The sequence below is a fragment of the Aythya ferina genome, assembly GCF_964211825.1.
Source record: "Aythya ferina genome assembly, chromosome: 10".
In the NCBI taxonomy this organism is placed as follows: Eukaryota; Metazoa; Chordata; class Aves; order Anseriformes; family Anatidae; genus Aythya; species Aythya ferina.
This window is the reverse complement of record NC_140306.1, coordinates 4,544,628-4,566,766: the sequence shown is the minus strand read 5'-3', so window position 1 is coordinate 4,566,766 and position 22,139 is coordinate 4,544,628. Positions and strand designations below refer to the sequence as shown.

Here is a 22,139-nt window from a genome sequence, read left to right as displayed (position 1 = left end):
TTCAGCAAATCAGTAACTTCCTGCAGAGTGCGGGACCGAATAAAGATGTAGGAGGATCTAATTGTCAATAACACCAGTATAACACCATTAAAATTAAATGGAGTTAATCCCAATTTGCCTCAGCGTGGAGGGAAGAATGAAGCTCTGACGTCCAGAGGCAGTGAAATGAAGGACATATAAACAGGCATGGAGAGGAGACACTGCCACCTTTCCCTTTCAGCTGCAGAAAAGGGCAATCGCATTTCTACAGCTCGGCAGCGTGCAATCAGCGCTCCTCTGTGCCCAGCTCCCCGCCAGTGGTAGAGCCAGAAAGGGCCAAAATAGCACATGAAAAAAAATAATAAGAAGAAAAAGCTGCTCTCACGCTATCCTAAGCCATGAACCCAGCACCAAAATTTTATTAGGAAGCCTCCTGCGGAGGATTTCAAGTCCGGATTAGTACAACCAGCAGCTTCGAGTCCGCCAGGCTGGATATAGCTGTGCAAATTGAATCCAAACTCCAAACCACCTGCCCCCTGCTAGCGAGAGCAGCCCATGGTTTCAGTGCTGCCCTTCTCAAAAATACCTTTCTACTGCCCACCTTGTCTGTCAGAATGTTTCTTTGCTCGTTATTTTGCAAGCCTATGAGATCTCTGTGTCTCACTGAGTGACAATTCGGTGTGCAGGTGCTGTCTGCCTGCTCGGCAGCCCCCCAAGCCCTCACCTACCTTGTGCAAGGGGCTGCAAAGGCAGAGTAGGCTGGCCAGGCTGGATTGTTAGCAGCCCTTGACGCTGCAAAGTCAGGAGGTGCTGCTGCTGCAACTGCTGCATCTGTAAGAGTTGCTGCTGAAAGGCCAACTGCTGTGTAGCCACCTGCTGTTGCTGGGGCTGGAAAAGAAAAAAAAAATGCACATTTGTCAATGCAGAGCAAAATATTAACAGAGGACTTGCAGGCTCAACAGACTGCAACTCCTGATCACAGTCATTTGGTAGCAAGGAAGGACAGAGAGCCCACCACCCAGTACCAAGGACCCCAAGGCTTGTGTAGGTGCTGGAGCTACCAATAAGGCTGCAGGAAATTTCCACCTCCGGTGAATACTTCAATCCCACCTCAATTCCTCCTGCAATCCCAATGAAAAACGCATGCAGAATTTGGTGCACATGGCTGTGTTTTACCCCAGAAGCAGCTGCCCTTCAGTGGTGGATGGAGCAAACGCTGCTGGCAGCTGTGGAAGCCCGGGGCAGTTCTTCGAAGCAAAGAACATGCCAAATGTGAGTTGCCCCACGTAACCACACCGCGCTTGGACGTCATGAAAAACAGCCCTGTACTCTGCTCTGTTTGCTCATGCACGGGTTGTCTCGACAATTAAGGCAGTACAACCGGCTTGATTTATGGTATTTTACACTTACTCTCTCTTATCCATCCATCAAGCAACAATACTTTGTTACGTGCAGAATTATTCTTTGCTGTATTTAAGGCTGCTACTTGTGCACTTTGAAAATTTTAATTATTCTCACTCTAAAGAAGACGGAGTTGCTTTACTCTGCAGGGACGTGAACCCTGAACCTCCGAGGTGTAAAAGAACATGTTGCTTTTCTCACTACTGTACCCGGAGAAGCTTTTAACTACTCTGTTTATCACTTCTGACATAAATAAATGAGAAAAAATCAGACCTTTGAAGAAGAAAAACTTCATCTAATATTGTTAATTAGCCATGACAAACGATGAAATAACATTGTAAATCTTTCATAGAAACAGCCACTAGATTTTAATTACACACATTCATAATTTAGCAAACAACATCTTACTTGAATGTGAGTGTTTAATATGTACAGTACTCCAGGCTTCTGAGTCCTTAATTTTGTTCAGTTAAGGAAGCCTCTAGGTTTTGCTTCCATGCTCATCTTGTGTTTTATTTGCTTTGTTCTTTAAAATCCATGAAAGGCTTTGCGTTTTGATAAATATCTTTTTATTTATTGTACAATGACAGGAGGAAAACTTTTGTTGTGTAAAACATCAATACATCATGCCAGTGTTTAGCAGTTCCTTGTGCTAGCCAAAAAAAATTAATGTAGATTTCCTTAGTAATTATCTGAGTGATAGAAAGATAATACAGTGCAGTAGTACAATAAATAGAAGGAAATTATCTAATATCCCTAATCTGCTAGGAATCATATCAAGGTGGAGGTCTTATACACATTATGGCTAACAATTATGGAAAAAAAAAATTAACTCTTGCAAAACTACACACTTCTGCAAATAAAGCCCGGCCAGACCGCCAGCGGTCGGTGGCCCCTCCCTGGTATCGGTGCGGAGGATCGCTGGCCCCGTTCCCTGCTGGTGTCAAGCAGGAAAAATCCACCCGGGTCACAGGAGCAGGGCTGACGGCCACCAGCCAGGGGCCGGGGCCCCACCTTCTGCCAGGGCGCTGGAGCCCTCCAGCCCCGCTGCGCTGAATGTGACACAGTCACAGGGGGGTTTAAAGGAAAAGAGAAAAAAAAAAAAAAAAAAGGGAAGAAAAAAAAAAAACCACCTAGTATTTGGGGAAAGTTAAGGACAATGGCAATTACTTCGATTAAAATCCTTAAATAGTTGTTTTTGTGTTGCCATGCCCCATCAATCTTAATACTACAAGCAACTGCATACCTACAACTGTACCGACAGGCAAGTTCATTTTTCTTATTTCCCAGGAAGATCTGTAACTTCGGGAACAGTTAAACAAGTGAGTGTTTAGCCATACTGGAACTTGGAGAGTTTTCATCTCTGTGCCACAGCTTGCTCAGACAGATCCAGTTGTTGCAACTATTGCCAACAGCACCAGATGAACGCAAGCTGCAGCGACAGATCCATTAGGAGCAATCCTTGCCTCCACAGATGTTCCCGCTCCAAATAGACATATATTTAATGTATATTTAGTGTGTCTATATATAATAAGGGGTATTTTGTAATAAATAAATAAATTAGCTACAGTAATCTGTGCTTTACCTATTTGCCATCTGAGTACGAAGTTAGCATTGAAAAAAAAAACACCCCAAAACCCCGACAACTTCACACAAATCGCCTGATGCCCGTGTGGTTGTCTTCCCGGCTATCCCAAGAAAAGCTCTCGAACACGCTCTACTTTGAAAAGCCAGGATATAAAAGTATACAAGGCCTATTGTCCAAGAAAGAATTTAAAAGCAACGCACGTTGCCAAACTGCGCTCCCCACCCAGTTACCAAACACAGGATACAAGGCAGTTTGTTTACTTCTCACAATTGAATGCATACAAAAAAGGTCTCGGTGCAGTCCTGTTGTCAGGTCAGTAGTCAGTGTTAAAACGCTGAAATATCCTGATAAAACTCGCATTTTTGATCCCCTCCCTACAGCTCCTGTCAAAGGTCTGTTTTCCTTTCGTAGGTCCCTCCCTGCTGCCTAACACAAGCTGCCCCAAGCGCTGGAGGACAAACGGCCGCAGCATCCCGCGGCCCCAAGCCCCCCCGGTGGGGGCTGTGGGGGGCTGGAGCCAAGCTCACCCCACAAACTCACCCTCTGCTGCCCGAGTATAGCCTACAAGGAGACTGCTGGCAGCCTGCTTAGGGGTTGGACCCCTTTGGCCCAGGGGAATCAGCGGCATTTTCCTTCTTTTAGGACGGTGCGGTGGCACGAGCCACTCGCAGAGGGCTCCGGGGAAGCCCTACATTCGGGTGCTCGCTCCAGCTGTGGGGTGCAAACTCACCCCACGGCAGCATCGCCGCCAGCGGTCCCCTCGGCAGCACGGCTCAGCCTGGGACCCGCTGCTGCTGTGGAGTACAAGGAGGGGGAGGAAGTAAGACCCACCGCTCGCATGCTAATCTAGCCAGAATAAGCTCCTCGGCGCAGGGAAACGGGGCTGAGCCAACCTGCGGGATGGGACGGAGTGAGAGTGCTGTGGGAACAGGCCTCTGCTGAAACCCTCGGCAAAAAAAAAGCCTAGGGAAAGCTGGAGTCTTGGGCCCCTTGTTCTCTCCGCCGCTATCATGTTAAAATGCTCTTCTTAAAACAGGAAGGAGTCTTTTCTTATTGTTACTTTCGACAGTGTAATATCAGAAGTGTGACCACAGTAAATCAGTGTGTTAGATATTGAAATGCCATCACATTGTCTAACTTCCCTTCTCGTCTTTTTTAACACAAAGTATTTTTTCTTCAAGCTCCGAGCCCTCATCTTTGTGTCTGAGATGCTCTCCTGTCTGACAACAGCAATTTAGAAGAGTTAACTTTTATCGTTCATTCTGCTGTGTAACTTTCCCCTTCAAATTTCTTTATCTGCCCTCTGAGCTCATCTGAACTTTCATGTTCTCCCAGCATGCAGGCTTGCATTCAAAACTATGTCTAATAGACCAAATAAGAGGTTAATAAGAAGTGGCAACAGAAAGAAAAAATACAATCCCTGGTAACTGATAAGAATGACAGTGGCAGCCCTTTATTGTTTGTCTTCAAATATAGAGTTAAAGATCTTTAAAAAACTAAATTTTGACGCCTTTGAAAAGAAAGAAGCACAAAATAACAACAGGGGGTTATTGCCTGCCAGCCACAGGGGAGAAGCTCCATAATTCTTATTCTCCCTTTTGAAGGCTGTTAGAAATCTGATTCAAAAAAGCAACAGCAGAAGGAGAAAGCCTCTTGAGGCTATCGCCATTTCCTGTGATCATGCATAATGCGTTTCAAAAGTGGGTTTTTACCATTTCTGTTGATCAATTGCACCTCCTTCATATCCCCTCTTTTTTCTGCTGTGTTTACATCTGATGTGACTCAATGACAAGCGCTGTCTGAGACTGTGAAACAGACCTGTCATGTTGATTTATGGGCGCATCAAACCACGACTTGTCCAAACTGAAGCTCGCAGTTCATTAATTAGAGAGTTGTGACTTTGAAGTCAGCTTTCAGACTGTGGTTTTTAACATTTGGCTTAATTTATATGCTCTTGAATGTGGATCTCTAAGGAAAAAACTGAAATTCCCTTCTTGTCTTTGAACTTCTTTTGACCGCACAATAATCATTTCTTTGTCCAGAGTGATGCCTGCATCCCAGAGTCATTAACGCGCATTGAACTGCCACTGATGAGTAAGCCCTACTGAATTAGAAAAACAGCCAGCAAAACAAAGCTGAGAGCATTCTGCACAGTGATATCTCACAATTACATGCCTTCCCTCCCTGTGCCATTTCCATTTTAATTACTGTTAGTCCTTTAGATTTACATTTTAGACACTTTTTAATCTGTTCCCTTTTTATTATAGAGGCGCCCGTAAGCGTGCTATGGTTAAGGTTGTGTCAGCGTTTCCATTATAAACCCCCGATTTTCAGGGGTTTATAACTCAGCTGGAAAAATTCACTCGGGGTTGAAACTTGGCACAGGTGGCACAATTTGTCGAAATTTCAGGGGTGAGAAACCAGTGTGAGCTTCGAGCATCGCCAGTGGCAACGTGATGCCCAACCACTGCCACTACCACAGGACGTGGCACAGCGCCTCGTGCCAAGAGGCAGCTTTCTAGGATCTATCCAAGCCAGTGCCGATGTCAGACCGGAGTCTCCAACTCCTTGGGACTACAGGGGTGAACTTGGTGCCGTGAAAATAAATGTTACCGCAGAAAATTTTAATTTCAGCACATCAAAATCAACAAAGTGAGAACGTGGCAAATACTTAGAAAGGATAAATGTATTTTAAGTAGAGACAGACGCCACCTTGGTGATCCTGCTCCTGCCATGGACCATGGTGGCATCGGGGTGAGGTCTCGGGACACCGTGCACCGCGGTGTGCTGCAGCACCTGGGCACAACACGCTGTGATGGGGTGCCACTCCCGTGCTACCTCTGCATCTCAGCCCTCCCTCACTACTCATAACACTGCTCGAGTGCGGTCCCTTCTGCTGAGCAAGGAACATTCCAACCTCTCTGGTTGGAAACTGCAAGTGCGAACTCAAAATCTCATGGAATTTTGCCCTGTTCAGAGAGGACAGCCACATATCTGGGCCTGCTTCCTTGCCCCCTCCCCTCTGCAACATAACTAACTTCCAAAAGCACTCTCCCAAGATACACGTCTAGATGCTTGCTCCAGTACTCATACCGAACATCAAGGCATGGTCCCCGGCTATAAAATATGTGGCAGCAAGCAAATGGAAAGCGCAGGAAAATACAGGCGAAAACAGGACAATAACTCTAAATCTGAAAGCTGAGACCTGATAGAGTCAGTTCAGTTGTGCAATCATTTATAAGATGAATGACAGTTTAATAGCCACTAGACAGTCCTCTGGGATCTGTGGTTTGAAAGTAAAATGGGTATTGTCTGTACCTCTTTAGGCTGTTTTCCAGCATGTTGTTGCTGTAAAAGTTGAAGCTGCAACTGTTCCTGTTGTTTCTTATAAAACTCTTGAAGCTGCTGCTACAAAGAAAAGGAAAGATGGTAAGTAACAAAGTGGAGAGCCAATTCAGTGTCCCTTTTGGTGTAATACACAAACTGTGATTTGAAAAATAGCATCCTTTTATCTGTAATGGTCTGACCTTTAGTTTGAAACTCGACAATAAATTCAGTGCACACTGACTATTCTTGGCATTATCGTTTGAAAAGTAATCTCCAAAATGAACTGATGAAAAACATACCATTTTCTACACAAACTAATTAAAATAAGGCAAGGAATGACCTTTGATTGTAACAACAAAGCCAAAATGCCCTTGCTGAGAGAGCCTGGCGAATCTCTGTTGTGAAACACACATGCTTTCTAAATGATAGGGTTTGACTGTATTAAGTGTTGTTCAATACATGCACAGACATCCTAAGAAATACTCTCCTCCTCCCCGCTGCCAGCCGCTCGCCGTGCAGGCTGTGCTCTGGAGCCGAGGGGAGGCAGCGTGGCAGCGAGGCGGGGGCACACAACGTGGGGTTTTGGTGGCTGCCCTTGCTGGCCCGATGCTTGCGAGCCCACGCTGAGCCATACCCTACGGCAACCCAGCCCTGGGTTGTGTCACAGCCAACTCTCAGCTGAAAAAGGACCACGCGTTGAAAAGGGGCACAGAGAGACACCGATGCACCACGCAGCATACGCTGGCTGAAATCAGATGGATTAAGGCTTGCGAACCTCTTCGCTTTCACTGCCACTGTTTCACCAGCCCTTTATGGTCCCAAGCAGACGTAGCAAGGTCTGAAGTGCGAAGTGTCACCCTACCACTGCGTTTATTGCAATTAACCAGGGCACACTGTACTTTCTGGGGGATGCAGGCAAAAGCAACAGGGACACGTGCCGAAATCCTGACACTTAAACATGCAGCTGCATTATTTATCCAATCCTGGAAATACTCCTTGCACTGCTCGCTGGATTTGTTTCCAGGAGCTATTTCTAGACCAAAAAAACAAAAGAGCAGTCAGTTCATTTCAGAGCGTGGCTGCTCCGAGGTGCAGACCCCGAGAGGCAGGCAGCTGCTTTCCCAGGAAGACATCGGGAGCGAAGCCCTCCAGTGCCTGCCAGGGCCCCGCGAGCGGCTGCGAAGGCGACAATTACCTGTTGAAGCATGAGTGCCTGCTGCTGTTGGAGCAGGACTTGGAGTTGCTGGGGAGTTAGCACTTGTTGCTGGAGGATCTGCTGCATTTGCTGGGGAGTGATCACTTGAGGTGTCATCATAGCCACCGACACGGGAACCTGCGGAGGAGACAGAGCAGGGGTCAGGGAGCATCTCCTGGGGAGACGGGCAGGCGCGGGGAGGCACGAGCCCACCCCGAGCACAGAGGGACCGGCCGCACTTCCCCGGTGACTCAGGTCCCTCTGTGCAGAGCTTTTCTGCATTGGGAATTCTTGAAAGACAGCAGAATGGCAAAACCTGCTCAGATTTGTTTGTTTTTACAAGGAGCTGCCTGCTCAGTCCTTTCCCTCCCCAAAAACCCCTCCCTGCCACGCAGAAATTCAAGAGCCCAGTATCCCGTGCTGGTGGGATCCAGACCCTGCTAGGACAGGTTTTTAAGAAAACTGAAGGAAGGCTCAGTGACGTGGATAACAGCACCGCACTCCTATGCAATTTTAACAGAGAGGCCCTGCTACGATGTCTTTACCATTCCATATTCACCCAGCATACAGATGTCTTCAATTCTTTCATATTATGTGAGATACCATTAAAAGCCGCTTTCCATGACATTTCAGTGACAAACAGCTACAGTGATGAACTTGATAGCATTTCATATTTGCAACTGTTAACACGTTTCTGCACGGGCATCTTTGCAAGGAACCTGTACACTGTATCTGAAAGGATGATGTCTTGTTCAGATAAAACACTGACATTAAAATGACAGGCTGTCTTGGCCAAGGTTACACAAATTGTATTCAAGCGGATACCTAATGACAATGCTATGAATTCTGCAAGCTTTCTAGAATGTAATTTAGCTATTCAAAATAATCACTGCACTTGTGTTTAATTTGCAGACTACATGAGAACCATTTTGTCAGTCCTAGTAATGCAAGAAGACTATTTCCCTAGAAACCCACCCCTCTATCCTCCACCCCAAAAAAGGAAAAGAAAAGGAAGAGAAAAAAAACAATAGAAGAAAAGACAAAACCCATATGAGTTTTAACAGTAATATTTAAGCACCTTACTTTTCTATAGTTTCAAATCAAATAGGTGACAGCACAAAACTAAAAGCAGTAAAGGATATACTTTGCTAAAAAGGATCTCCTGTCATCTCATGTATTACAATAAAAGGTAATAATATGTTTAGCACTTTTTCTGTGCACCACTTTTTAAAAAATCAGCAGACAATAGCTGATCAGAAGATAAAAGAGTTTAAAAAAACCCTTCCAGTGTAGTAGTAAGCAAGAGAGAAATGCAGTATTAATTTTATGTAACATAATGTCTTAATATGCAGTTTATCTTGACTTTTTCACATGATTTGTCCTGTCATTTGCATAGCAAGCTCTCATTCCTAATTTCACAGTCATTATGCACTGATGTCCTGATTTCTCAGCATCACTAATTTTGATGAACTAAAAATGGTTCCTGAAGGTCAGGCTGATGTACACGGCGCATCGCCCGGTGTTGTTGTGTACATGGCGTGCGCCAGGGCCCGGCGCTGCCCAGAAAACACGTGCTTGAGACTGATCTCCCAAACCAACAGCCCTGTCACACCAACACGGCGCGGTCCAGCACCAACCTCCCAAATCCCAGCCACAGATCTCCCACGGTCCTTGCTGGGGCAGGCAGATGCGAAGGCCAGGAAATGGAGATTTGAGGATGGGACAAACTCCGGTCCCTACGAAGCCACCGCGCGGTGCCACCGCCTCGTCCCACAGGACGAGGACACTGAGTCATGAGGATGGGCAGTCCCAGTCCTTCTGAATATCTCAATCCTCAGTCTTTTAAAAACTTTCTCGGGAGTAGACAATTATTTAATTAAATGCTGCAGTCACTATCTTCGCCCGAAGCATGACTCACCTTCATTATCCCCATCCCCTGAGAGGTTTACTTTACCCTGGGGTTTGTACTACCTTCCATTGAAGTTGGACTGAGCAAACAGAAGAGGAAGCATGTTTAAGTATGTTTTCTGTGCCATTCTTGGAAGATATACAACACAAATACTCTTCAGTCAGATTTATGACGACAAGCAGGGATACAGACAGGAATAGGGTGGGGTGCTGTAAACCCTACACATCGGTGATTAATACGGAGGGCCGCATTCTGCCGGCAGCTATGCGGAGACAACTCCCATTCACTTCCACGGCTTTTTTGCACATTTATCTCTGGATAAATCTGAGGATTTGGCCCTATCTTTGAAAACCGGCCATGTACCTTCCGGTGAAGCCTCTCCGAGCTGCACAGCCGCTGCTCCAACAGCTCTTAACCAGCGAGGGCCCAAACACACGGCCAAACACAGCCCACCTGGGCAGGCAGGTTTGGGTGGCTCCATCCAACCCCATTTTACCGCATTTTCACACCCCACCTGCGACCCCGAAGAAGGAAGGCCCTGCCTTTGATTCTAGGCATGGTGAACGCCACGGTTACCCACTGGGGAAGGGACTTCCAAAAGCTTTCTGCAGAGGAACTCCACCACACCACAAAGCGCCCCGCTGAAAACGGCACCCGCGCCCCGGCGCAGCGCGGGCACACATCCTGGTGGAGGGCTTGAAACGGTTCAGAATTACGGCCTATATATCCACTCTCTTAACTCCCACCGTCCAACTTTTTCATGTAGCTAGTCCCTAGTAATACTGGGAAGCAAAGGGCATGCAGCACCAGCAATAGGCTATTATAGCCCACACTTTATTACCCATTACTACCGAGGTCATTAGCGGTAAGAGTGATTGTACCGGTCTTAACCTATTGATCATTGTAACTACTATCATTTAATCCCGTGTTGAATGTCTGGAAAGCTGCTAAAGGCACACAAGAGAGAGTGCTTTAGCGATGAGAAATATAGCCAAAGCTTGGAAATTACACTTTGATTCATAAAATCTAGCCAGTGGTTTAAATCAATAGTATTTAAAACAGTCATGTAAGTTCTTAACTACAGCTCTCTAATATTTATGGGTCCCTTTTTGAGTGTATTCAGTCAAAACTAAACTTTATTTTAGATACTGTACACCACACTTTACCTTACGTTAGATAAAATATATTTATTTCTGATATTTTGCCTGATAGTAAATGAAACCTAAACTGAAGGCTATAAATTAATTTTAGATTTTTATCTCTCAGATGTCAAGCGAAATGTGTTGCCAAAAAAAATTACAAACCAACTTTGAAAATGGCTTAACTGTTTAAGTACATGAAAACGAGTGTGTTTTATGAGTTAACAATGAATCACAGAAGGCAGTTTATGAAGAACTAAAATAATTCTGTCTTACTGCCTTCGGGGAGTTGAAGTTCAAATTAAACTACTGGCAGATATATTTAAAGAATGCTAACTTAGCATGCAGAACAGAAATCAATCTTTTTTTTTTTTTTTCAAGTTGTTTATTTCCATTTTCTACATGAAACATGATTGTTGTTATTGATATGATTAATGAAGCACTTCTGGTATTGTTGACTGATAACAATAGGGTGTGGTAGATACCCAGCTGCATGCAAACCTGGCAGCAGAGGTAAAAATACAGCTGCAATTTGGCTTTCGGAGCTGTGCTAGTAGAGACCTGCTGACATGCTAATACCAGCAACGGCAAAAAATGTCTTTAATACTCACAATTGTTTTCAGCCACTTTCTCTGTCTCCCGGGGTCCTGCCTGCTATTTCTCCGGCTCCCCCAAAGCCTTCCCGTCCTCTCCCCAGTCCCTAGCTCTGCCAGCACGCCGTGTTTTGGAGAGGCTGACCGAGGCAAACTTGCACAACTTGGGCCAAGTTCACCTCGAACTTCACAAGGGACTTACAGCAGGGATGCATTTGTCACTCCTCCATACCACTCAGACAAGGGTCACGGGGATGAAAATGATTTAGACCTATTTAATCATCTAGTTCCCCCATTTTCCCTGATATTAATATAATTAAATACTAGCTAAATAATTTCAAGTAGTTTAATCTTGTATGAAGTGGGGGAAAAAAAAAGAGAAAGAATGCCTTTTTCACACAACGTGCCCTCATTGCTGGATACGGTGATGGTCTTGTTAACTGTTAGCAGGCATGCATGGAAGATGGGGAGGATTTCCTTAATTCATAAAGAATAACTCTGCCAGAAAATCCTTTTCTCCTGTGATGTATGTTCACACTTGATTTCAGTAAGTCCTCGGAGCAGGCACCTTGGATTTCCAAACAGCAATTCTTCAGATAAAGATTTTGTGATAAAAGTTAAACGGAGCACAACACAGCCGAGCACAGAGCAAGTGGCTGAGGAACAGTTAAAAATGCTGGACTGCCAGAAAAATAGATACAGCTAGGCGAAAACAAACAATTCACTTGAGCTGTCTTATTAGAAAGCTATTACGTGCACTACTTTCACAATATTAAAAAAAAAAATCACAACCGAAACAACACAAAACAGCTTTGCTTGTGCCCCAGGAGAAGATAAACCCCGGGTACCCTGGCAGAGGGAAAAGCACCATGCCCCAAACCGCAGCAGAGCCCAGCGACAGAAGAAGTGCTGAACGCAGGACCCGCATCCATCCTGAGACTGAAACACTTCTGACATAATATTTCAGCCTCCAAAATAACAACCCAAAACTGCCGCTGAAAGAATTATTCATGCAGAAACTGCAATTCCGTTTCATTATGCAAAATGGAATCTCGCTTTTAGACTAAGTTATTTTGCCATGATACTGCACAACACATTAAGACAGGTACTGTTTATTACATTAATGTAAAATCAGCTAAGTAGTCTGTCATTAGCATAACTGTTCTCTCCGTAACAATGCAACTCCCTATAAAAAGAGGGGGAAAAGAGCCTCTTTAAAATTAAATTAGCATTTTATGGTTATAATTTTGTTTATTATATTTTATCAGTAGGAAAGATCTGCCTTTGACCCACGGAAGGCAGGGAGATGGGCTATGCTGACATTCCCCGGCATGTCAGGATGTCTGCTCTCTTCTGCATTCTCTTCTAGCTAAGGAAAAACGGGGATATTTTCATATTTGTTTACAGAATGAAACATCTGATCTTATCTACCACTTCTCATGCATACCAGGTTTCTCACTAAGTGCCAGGATAATTGTTTCTGCTATAATAAATACCCATTTAATTTGCATAAAAATATAAAGTTTACATAAATTAAATCCTTTCTACATCTAACATTTGTCAAATACAGACTAAACCGGAATGCACACCACCAAATACTCATTTAATAAGCTGAGTGAGATTTCAACCTCAAGATTATCACCATCATTTTTCACGTTTTAAGAAGTTATCATTTTTGTTTCCCGCTCCATCGTGAAAGGAAAAATTACAACCTGCTGTACATGCTTCCTAACAGCGGTGATATTTTATAATGGTTCGGTTAAAAAAAAAAAAAAAAAAAAAAAAAGCTTTTTTTTTTTTCCTAGAGTTTAGGAAAGGAAATGTTTGCTCCACATATTCTGCCAAAACACCCTGAAACAAACCAAAAGCCATCCTGCTCAGAAACACCCAAATTACCCCTCCAGCCCTTGAAAACCCCTTGAAACCTTCTCTCTCCCCACCACCCTTAACACGCTGAGACTGATCATCATGTCAGCCTCCTCGCATTTGTGTATTAATCCACTAATACATTAAGGAGAGCTTAATTAAATAATAAAAGGCGGTGATTGAATCAGCAGCGTTCAGCACGCCCGGAGTTCTCCGGAGCAGGCGGTGCTGCAGCGAGGGGCTCTCCTTTCCTCTCCTCTTTCCTCTCCTCTCCTGTCCTTTCCTCTCCTGCCGGGGCAGCCTGGGAGCAGCGGCACAGCTCGGACCCCGGCGGTGCTGGGGCTGAGCCCCCTCTTTGCTCTGCGCCGGATTTCTCCTGCGAGAACCAGCCGCAGCGCTCTGGGGCACGCGAGGAGGCATCCATTGTCCTGGCCAGCTGAAAAAAATTAGGAAGCTATTGGAAAAAAAAAAAAATATTCACCTGGTTAAAGCACGCTGCGTGTTTCACGTAGGAAACGGGGGAAGGCAGCTCCAGCCCTGCTTAAACACTCACTGAGGCTCTGCCACTTCGGGTGCAAGCGGAGCCTTTCTCACAGTTGTAAACTTTATTTGCTTAAAACGTGCAGTTTTTCACACCTAGCGCAGACACCTACAGCTGCACATCGCAGCTAAGCACAACGGTGCAAATTAGATTCTAATGAGAAAACATCAGTTGCTTCTTTGACAATCTTGCCATTCAGTGATTTACTTCTAATGAAGACGCACTCCAACCAGCCAGCTCTCCGTGTTAAAGGTCAAAGCGCCTTCAAAAAAATGCCTCGCAAAATCAAGGCAAATGGGAAACCCGCAAAGAAACCTTCTCATAAAGTGGCGTGGCAATTAGAGTAATTGTGCAAAAAGCCGTCTTCGGTAAAAAGTAAAAGAAATTAAGCTGCCACTACTGTAACAGGTTAGATGAAAATCAAAATTTAATGTATTCTCCCTTGTGTCATCTTGTTTTGTCAAGACATCAAATAGAATTGGAAAGTACAAAATAACAAGCCCTTGAGAAATCACAGAAGCCGACCTTTTTGATGTTGTTGGTTTACCTTGTTCTCAGTTATTTGAACAATGATGTTTCAGATTTAAGGGCAAGATAAAGCTTAAAAATTAAAACCCGTTGTCAGTTTGGGGAGGGGGCTGTTGTCCCTCCAAAACAGCAGAGCATCTTACCTAATCAGTGAAGGCAAATCCGTCCAAAACTAGTGCAAGGAACAATTAGCAATCCCGCTTATTTGCTCAACACTCAGTCTGTTTTTAATACCATTCATTCAACTTCAGTACAACCTACAGATCCTCCTTCTAGCGGAGGAAACTGTGCTGGAAAGGCTAAAAAGAATAAAAAAAAAAAAAAAAAAAAGAGAGGAAAAAAAAAAGAAGGAAAAAAATATAGCTGGGGAAGAGAGATTTGCCAGTGCTGCTTCTCTCCAAAATCTCTACACGGCCACTTCAGACCTGCAGAGGAGTGCATGATGCATTTTTTCCCTTTCCTTGTAACTGGAAAGCGAAGCTGAGCAAGTAAGCACCTTACAAAAACAAAACAGCACAGGACATTTTAACTCAACTACAGCAAAATAGTTTCCAGTAATGCAGTTCTGCTTTCAATAAAACAAACAAACTGCTTAAAACCAGCCAAGCCTTTCACCAAACAATAACAAATTTAGCTTATGGTGTCAGGACTTTCCCACAACCGAGTTTCGCAGGTGTTGATAAAACTGCCCCTGCTACCGCTTTTTTTTCCTAGCAAAGGGGGGAGAAAACAACATCAGCGAGTTAGCTGGCTGCCGGGAAACATTTTGGTAAAGTCAGTCCAAGTTGCGGAGGCATCCAGCACAGGTCTGCCTGAAGCAGCTCGAAAATGACTAGGAAATAGAGAGCAAGAGCGCAGGAGAGCTTTGTAACTCCTTCAGGTCCTGAACGCCAGAAGCCTTCTCCCTTACCTTTCCTTCAGCTGCCCAGGGCATGCCATCACAGATAAGGGAACCGAAGCCTTTTACGCTGCCAGAGGAGCTCGCGTAGCTCCGCTATTTTAAAAACGACACGACTGTCGAGCAGCATCAGTGCTCGAGAGCTGCCAGGTTAAAACGCTGCCTAAGCCATCGCTCCAACCGCTCTGCATCACTTCCAACGCCTAAAAAAAAACCCCTAGCACAACTGTTGCGACCGTTTCCTCCATTACACGCGCCTCGCACCAACTCAACTTGCGTACACGTCAAAGCCCGCCGTCCATTAGCGCGAGAATCCATCTGTGACCCATTACAACCCGGGGCCAGCAGGTGACGGCTCCTGGCGCTGCCCGGTCCCGCTCGCACCGCTCACAGCGCCGTGCCGGTGTCCGCCGGGGGCGCGGAGCCACGCACGCCTCCCGAGCACGCCGGGGACCAGCAGCCGGAGCACGCCGCGACGCCCCCGGCTCCCTGCGAGCAGCCAGCTCCCCAGGAAGCCCACGCTGCTATTTCATTTCTCCCCTGTCAATTCCGTTTTATTTATGACTTCTCTCTAGTTCGGCTGAGTGACTGGTCAGAGCACGTCTCCGAGCTCCTCTTTTTTTTTTTTTTTTTTTTTTAAAGCAGGAATTATGCTGCCTAAAAAAAGGGAGGGCACAGTGGCACAGCAAAGTGTACGTTAAACAAGGGGAAAAAAATAACAACTGTAGCAAACAAAATAATTTCAAAGCGGCCCTTCCTATCGTAAGCTTTCCGATGATTTATGGTTTACCAACTCAGCAAGGTTACGCAACGCTGCATGCCTTTAGATGCATTATTTGAGTCAGTTGAGATTTAATTAAGATCACAGCCTCCAAAATCCCTGTCAAATGAAAATTCACAAAAGACAATACACTATATATCCTCATGCAGATAGTCTCCATTCCACGCTCTGGAATAACATAAGTTAATCCTCGTTTCTATGGTGGCAGACAAAAGTTCACTAATTTTGTTTTCTTTTGACACTTGTGTTGTTTTCTGTTTTATGTCATGCGATCATTCCCTTTTGGGAAGGGAGGGGAGCTGATATAGGGGGAGCGAGCAGAGAGCAATATGTCTGAATACGGCAGCAGATGTATTTTGACATTCTCACAGCCCTGCCGTGATGTCATCAAGTTTTCATATAATTAACCCCTGCCAGCGAGAGCATCATTGCATGACATCTGCCCACTGGGAAGCGGAGGAAGGAGTCGGGGACAAAACACACCAAGTGCCTCGAGCTTGCTCTTGTGCTAAGATCCCAACCAAAATCCCAAATCAGGCTGGGGCCGCAAACCTGGGCTCCCGACCCCGCGGGCAGGCCGGGGGCTTCGGCAGGGCCTGGGGGGCTCAGCAGCCTCGCCTGCCCCCCGAAACGTGGCCAGCACACGCAGCGATGCCTCTTATAGGGAAACTGTGAGAACTTTACCTCGTTCTGGGGTACTTCTGTCCGCGTTATCTTAATATCTGCTCGCTTATCTCGTGGTTTAGAAATGACAGGTGCTAGCGGTCTTTTGTTTGACAGGCCACTACACAAATAACTGTCTTGCCTGAAAGGGCTAATGCACTACTAATGAACAATAAATCAACTTTGATTATAAAGTGTCAGGCCAATCAGTTTGCAGCTCGGCTCCACCACGCTCTAGGCCGAGGCAGCTCCTCCGCCTGGCCGGGCTTTGGGCTCCATCCCCGCGGCCTCCCCGGGGAGGTTTTGGGGCAGGAGCTCGACTCCAGCCCCCTCAGAGCGGCCCTCCGGCGGGCTGGGAGAGGGCTGGGGGCCACCTGCGGGGTCACCCCACGAAATCTGTCCCTTCCCTGGCAGGGACACGCTCTGGCACCACATCCTCACAGCGATGGGCGCTTGAGGCCGGGCTGCGCCTGAGGGGCGCGGGCAGGAGGCCCTTGGGACACCACTGGGGCGCTCTGAGGGTCCCTGCGGGGTGTTTGGGGCTCCACAACCCGCTCCAGGACGGGGCCCGGCGGCGTGAGGCAGGGCCAAGCGGCTCCCAGCCGGCCCCGGAGGGCTCCCCGGTGTCGCTCGCAGCGCAGGGAGGCGAGCAGCCCGGCTCCAGTCACTTTTTTTTAATTAGAAATAAAACTTCGGCGGCCCGCAGCCGGCCGTTCCGTTTTCGTCAACAGCCCTTAGTCACCGCGGGTGATTCACGTTTCCTGCCACCAAACTTGTTTGCGTTCAAAAAAGCGCCCGGGACCGCCGCCACACGCGGCTGAAGGGCGGCGGGGGAGCGCCCCGAGCCCCCCGCGCTCCGCCCCGCGCCTGTCGCGAGCGGAGCTGTCACGACAGCGGGAGCCGCTCTCCCTCGCTCTTCTCCGCGAGTTTCGGGCTCCCCCTCCCCGATTCACACACACACACACACACACACACACCCCACACACCAACAACCCGGCCCCGGGGCACCCACCTGGGCTGAGGCGGCGGCGGCGGCGGGCGGCGCGGGGCGCGGCGGGCCATGGAGCGGGCGGAGCGGCGCGGAGCCTCCGCGGGAGGAGCGGCGGCGGCGGGGCCCTGCTCGCGGGCTGGCGCCGCGGAGCCCCGGCGGGCGGGCAGGGAAGGAGGGAGGGAGGGAGGGAGGGAGGCGGCAGGGAGGGCAGGCAGGAGGCAGGCAGGGAAGGGAGGGAGGCAGGCAGGAGGCAGGCAGGAGGCAGGCAGCCGCCCCGCCCCGCCCTGCGCCGCCGCCGCGCACAGCCCGCCCCGGAACGGGGCACCCCCGGGCGCGGCCTTCCTCCTCCTCCTCCTCTTCTCCTCCTCCTCCTCCTGCTCTTCTTGCCCCTGCCGCTCGGCCGAGTGTTGAGCCCCCTCCCCGGCTGTGAGGGCTGTAGGGACGCGGGGTGTCCCCGCACGGAGCTCCGCGCTCCCAACTTTCTGCCCGCTCCGGCCGAGTGCCGCCCCCCTGCACAGCGCCGCCAGCAGCGGGGTGCCCACAGCGGGGAGGGGGAGAGAGGGAAGGAAAAGGGGGAAAATAGAATAGAAAAGAGCAAAATAGAATGAAATGAAAGAGAACAAAATAAAATGAAATAAAATACGAAATAAAAAATAAATTAAAACAAAACAAAATAAAATAAAACTAAATAAAACTAAATGAAATAAAACAAAGTAAAATAAACAAAGTAAAATAAAAATAAAACAACATCAAGAAGCCTCTGTCAGGAGCCCACACCAAGCCATGCTGCTGCGCCCGGCCTGCACACAAGCACATCTTTTCCCCCTCTCCCCTATCAAAGCAGAGGGGAGTCAGTCCCAGGGCACCAGGATGCTCAAAGCCAGCCCGGGATGAAGCCCCCTGCCCATCACAGCCCCACAAACCCCACACAGCCCCACAAACCCCTCGCAGCCCCACACACCCCACAGAGCCCTCGCAGCCCCGCTCCCTGCCGCTGAGGCAGCCGAGGCCTCGAGTGTGGCGCCGGGCAAGGCCTGGGCCCGCGGCACCTCAGCACCACGGGCTGACAGGGCGGTGTGGCACACAACCAGCCTCAGGCCCCATCAAACACTTTTTGGGTAACTCTCTTCCCCAAAAGCTCCCGCACCGTTTGCTGTACCGCAGTGGCGGTTCCCTCCCGCTGTTTCAGCCTGGCCTTGGCATTTTCCCCCGCTGTCCGAGTGATGCCGACGGCTCCTTCGCACGCACGCAGCTGAGCCCGAAGCCACCACGCTCCTCAGGCAGGCGCGTGGTTTGTTTGCGGGCGTCAGGGGCTGGGAGACAATGGCCCCATTAGTTATGCTGCTAAAGAGCCGCACGAGAAGCCAAGACAAAGGACCCAATTTGCTGACAAGTTGTGATCCGATGGTAAATGGGATGCGATACGGATTGCCTCCCACCCTAAAGTGTTTTCGTGTCAGATAACAAATTTATTAATGGGATTTTTTTCAGGTCACAAAAATGTGACCCCACCCTCTTATGAATATTTAATAAGGGACTAAGGGCATCTTTTCCGAGACCCTAAATCTGCCAGAAACAGCCCAGATGAATCAGACACGCTGGGCTCTGAAAGCAGCAGGCCCCCGGCAGGTCAGCAGGCAGAGGGCACGGGCGCCACGGCCCTGCATGTGCATTACGTGGGCACGCGGGGAGCAAACAAACACGCACACCCTCCAACACTCGGGACGTTTAATAATAGCACAAACAGGTAACGCATGCCATGAGCTCGTAATAATTACTGCTTGCGCTAGGAGAATCCCTCCTGTGCCGGACTTCAAAGCAATCCCAAGCAACCCTGGCTGCTTTGGGGAATGCATCAGCAATACGCGGGCTTGCACTTTTTGGTGGCATCTCTCACAGACCACCTCCTGCTCCCTGGTTTGGGTGAGAAGGGCAGCCCTGTGGCCACACCACCCACCGGCCCAGAAAGCTACTGAGCTGTTTGCTTTTCCTCAGCATGGACCTCTCGCTGCCCACTGAGCCCGTGCTCTCCTTCTGCCCTCATTGCCAACCGTGTGCCTGCGGAGTGAGCTCCATCTCGGGACATTTCTAACCACACCAAGGGGCTGTGTGAAGCTCAGGACGCTGCTCTAGGCACTCGTTCCCCTTCCCGGGGCAAAGAGCAGCGTGACGTGGCGCTGCCAGAGAGGAGCAGAAGCACGGCCCCAGCTCTGGCACCGCCAGCGCTCCCCAGCCTTGGGCGAGTCACCCGGGGCATTTGTTTTCAGAAACAGCCGCTCCGTCCTGCGTGCCCTGCTTTCTGAGAAGTGCTTGCAACATCCCTGGCCGAGCACTGCCCGCATGCTCACCATCTCAAAGGCAGGCAATGGCCTCCTCCCCACCTGCAGAACGGGGAGAACCCTGCTCGTTTGGGGATCTTCTCTAGGCCAATATTTGCAAAACACTCAGAAGCTGAAAGGTGCTGCCTAAGCACTGAACGCTGGCCACAGAGCCTGCAAGCAGTATTTTTAAAGCATTTTATGCCCTTTCATATAAAAGCTTCTTACCTGCAAGCTCAGCCAACATCTGCTCTGGGCTAAAAACTTCGGTCTATTCCCTTAGTAACGGAGATGGTAGCACTAAGTAGGGTCACTGTGAAATTTAACGCAGTTCTCAGCCAGCAAAATATTTTAAAAGACCAAGAAGGACCATAAACTCCCACTTTAATTCCATTCAATTATGGAGAGCCATCACAGACAGAGACAATCAGATCTGACAAGGATGTTCAAAACAGAAGACATCCACCGACACATTAAAAACAACAGGGAAGGAGCGTGGCGGCTCCTGGGCTCTGCAAGATCTGATCCGAGTCAAGTGGCAGCATCAACACCTAGATAAAAAAAAAAAAAATCACTGTGTACAGCACAGATACGAGGCTCTGAGGTCCGAGCCAGCGCAGCAGGTTAGGATTGCTGCTGAAGATGAGTGTGGCAAAAGAAATGGCTGCGCTGTGCCGCTGCCTCCGTGCACGCCTCCTTCATGGACTGCCACCAGCACCCAGCCCCGCGGAGCTGCACGCGGGCTGCAAACGCAGGCAGGGAGGGGCGGCCGGTTTGAAAGCCAGCTGCTGTTTGCAGTTAGAAGGGAAAAAAAGGCGTCTCGGATACTATTCCCACTGCTGGATCCCCAGGCCCATTTTTGTGGGGTTAAATCACATTTTCCTGTTTTGAGACTGCTGCATTTTCCCTTGCTGCTGTTTGAAAGACCTACGAAAACAAATGGGGAAAACAACTGACTAAACAGGAAACAGTGAAACTTATTATCCACAAAGTGCTGAGAAAAAGTACTAAGTAAACATTTTTTTTTTGGGTCGTTTTTATTAATCTTAGCTAACACCCTCATGGTAACATTTTCAGGCAGAAAAGTGAATTTTAGGCTGGCGGTGTCTCTGCCAGAAGAGAACACCAAAGCAATTAACATTTCAGAAATGTTTGTGTCTGTTGCACTTCTTTTTCATGTGAAACTGTCATTTTCCTTATTGCCCTGCAGATCCTGCACGAAGAAGGCTCTTTAAATCCCCTCAGCATTGTACAATGGTTTGAATTTCACTTCGTGGCATGCTTTAAATTACCATTCACATCTTCATTTAATGCATCATTTTATAATGCCAGTGTTACTAGTTAATTTATATATACACAGCAGGATGTGTCAACATTCAGGTGAGTTATGAATATGATTGTGCAGGAGTTATGGAAGGCATTTCTGCAAAATTATGGTTCCCTCTAAACATAAAAATATTAATAATGAATCAAACATCACAGGTAAACAACAAATTTTATATAATTGCACCCCCCCCATGCTTCGAGATAAATAAATAAATAAAAATGGCAACATTTTCGCTCTGCATTCATATTTGATTGATCTTAATAAATTGCCATCTCCTTTCCTAATAAACTGTAATCTCTTGTTTCCGCCACAAAGTAAAATTTATTAGCACACTCTTCTACCAGCAGGTCTGCATCACTCACAGCACAGTCTGCAAATTGTTCCAAGTACGCATGGGCATTATTCATAAATTATTTTTGTGCCCCAAAGTACACAATATATTGAAAGGCAATCGCCGCTAACTGTTCTCTGTTACTTTCCTTAATTACGTGAGATAGCATTTATGTCACGTACAGTAGAGGAAATGCCGCAGTTTCCATTAAAACTCCATTTTTTTGCCACGGGTTGAAACACAGCGCTCACACAGCGAAAACCACAGATGCCTTCCGAGGAGAGGAAATACTCGAGGTGCTATCTGGTAGGAGATGGCAACACCTCTGCGTTAAAAGAGCAACCACTGTATACCAAAATAACCTGCTGGGCATGACAACAGTTGCGGCTCCAAGAGGAAAAGTAGGTGTTTTGTCATGATGTTAAAGTTGCCATGGTAAGAAAAGAAACAGAATGAAACATCAACAAAACAAACGTCAATCACGCGCCTTCGCCCGTGGAGCATTAACTCGTCGGCTCCTGGCCACGCCAAAATCATCGCGCACTGTGCTCCCGGGTGCCCTCCCTGGGCTGGGCAGGGACAGCGGGTGACAGGAGGGGACACGTGTGCTGCCTGGCCCCACAACCAGCGGACTGGGGGTTCTTCACCTCCCCTGACAGCCGCCACAAGAGAACATCTCTGCAACACCGGGCCGGCAGCAGGGCATGTGCGCACCGCTACGCACACCCCTGTGCCATCGTGGTGTTGCAGTACAATGGGTCTGA

General features: G+C 47.8%; 1 protein-coding gene and 1 long non-coding RNA gene across 14 annotated transcripts in view; both read right to left on the bottom strand.

The window, feature by feature from the left end:
- The window catches only part of FOXP1 (forkhead box P1), a 364,335-nt gene that overhangs the window by 68,437 nt on the left and 273,759 nt on the right, over positions 1–22,139 (bottom strand). For 10 of the 13 annotated variants that reach the window (XM_084530722.1, XM_084530716.1, XM_084530711.1 and 7 more), the window contains 3 exons: positions 7,491–7,628; positions 6,287–6,376; positions 708–867 (listed from right to left, as the gene is read on the bottom strand). In XM_084530722.1, coding sequence (XP_084386848.1) covers positions 708–867; positions 6,287–6,376; positions 7,491–7,628 — 388 coding nt within the window. Of the gene's footprint in view, positions 1–707; positions 868–6,286; positions 6,377–7,490; positions 7,629–17,420; positions 17,595–22,139 lie in introns of those variants that run through there. The other 3 variants (XM_084530721.1, XM_084530712.1, XM_084530714.1) reach the window with 2 other exon arrangements.
- LOC311442305 lies at positions 20,085–21,702 on the bottom strand. Its single transcript, XR_014696554.1, has 2 exons — positions 21,558–21,702; positions 20,085–20,644 (listed from the first exon to the last, which is right to left on the bottom strand). It is a non-coding gene; the product is annotated as an uncharacterized lncRNA (long non-coding RNA).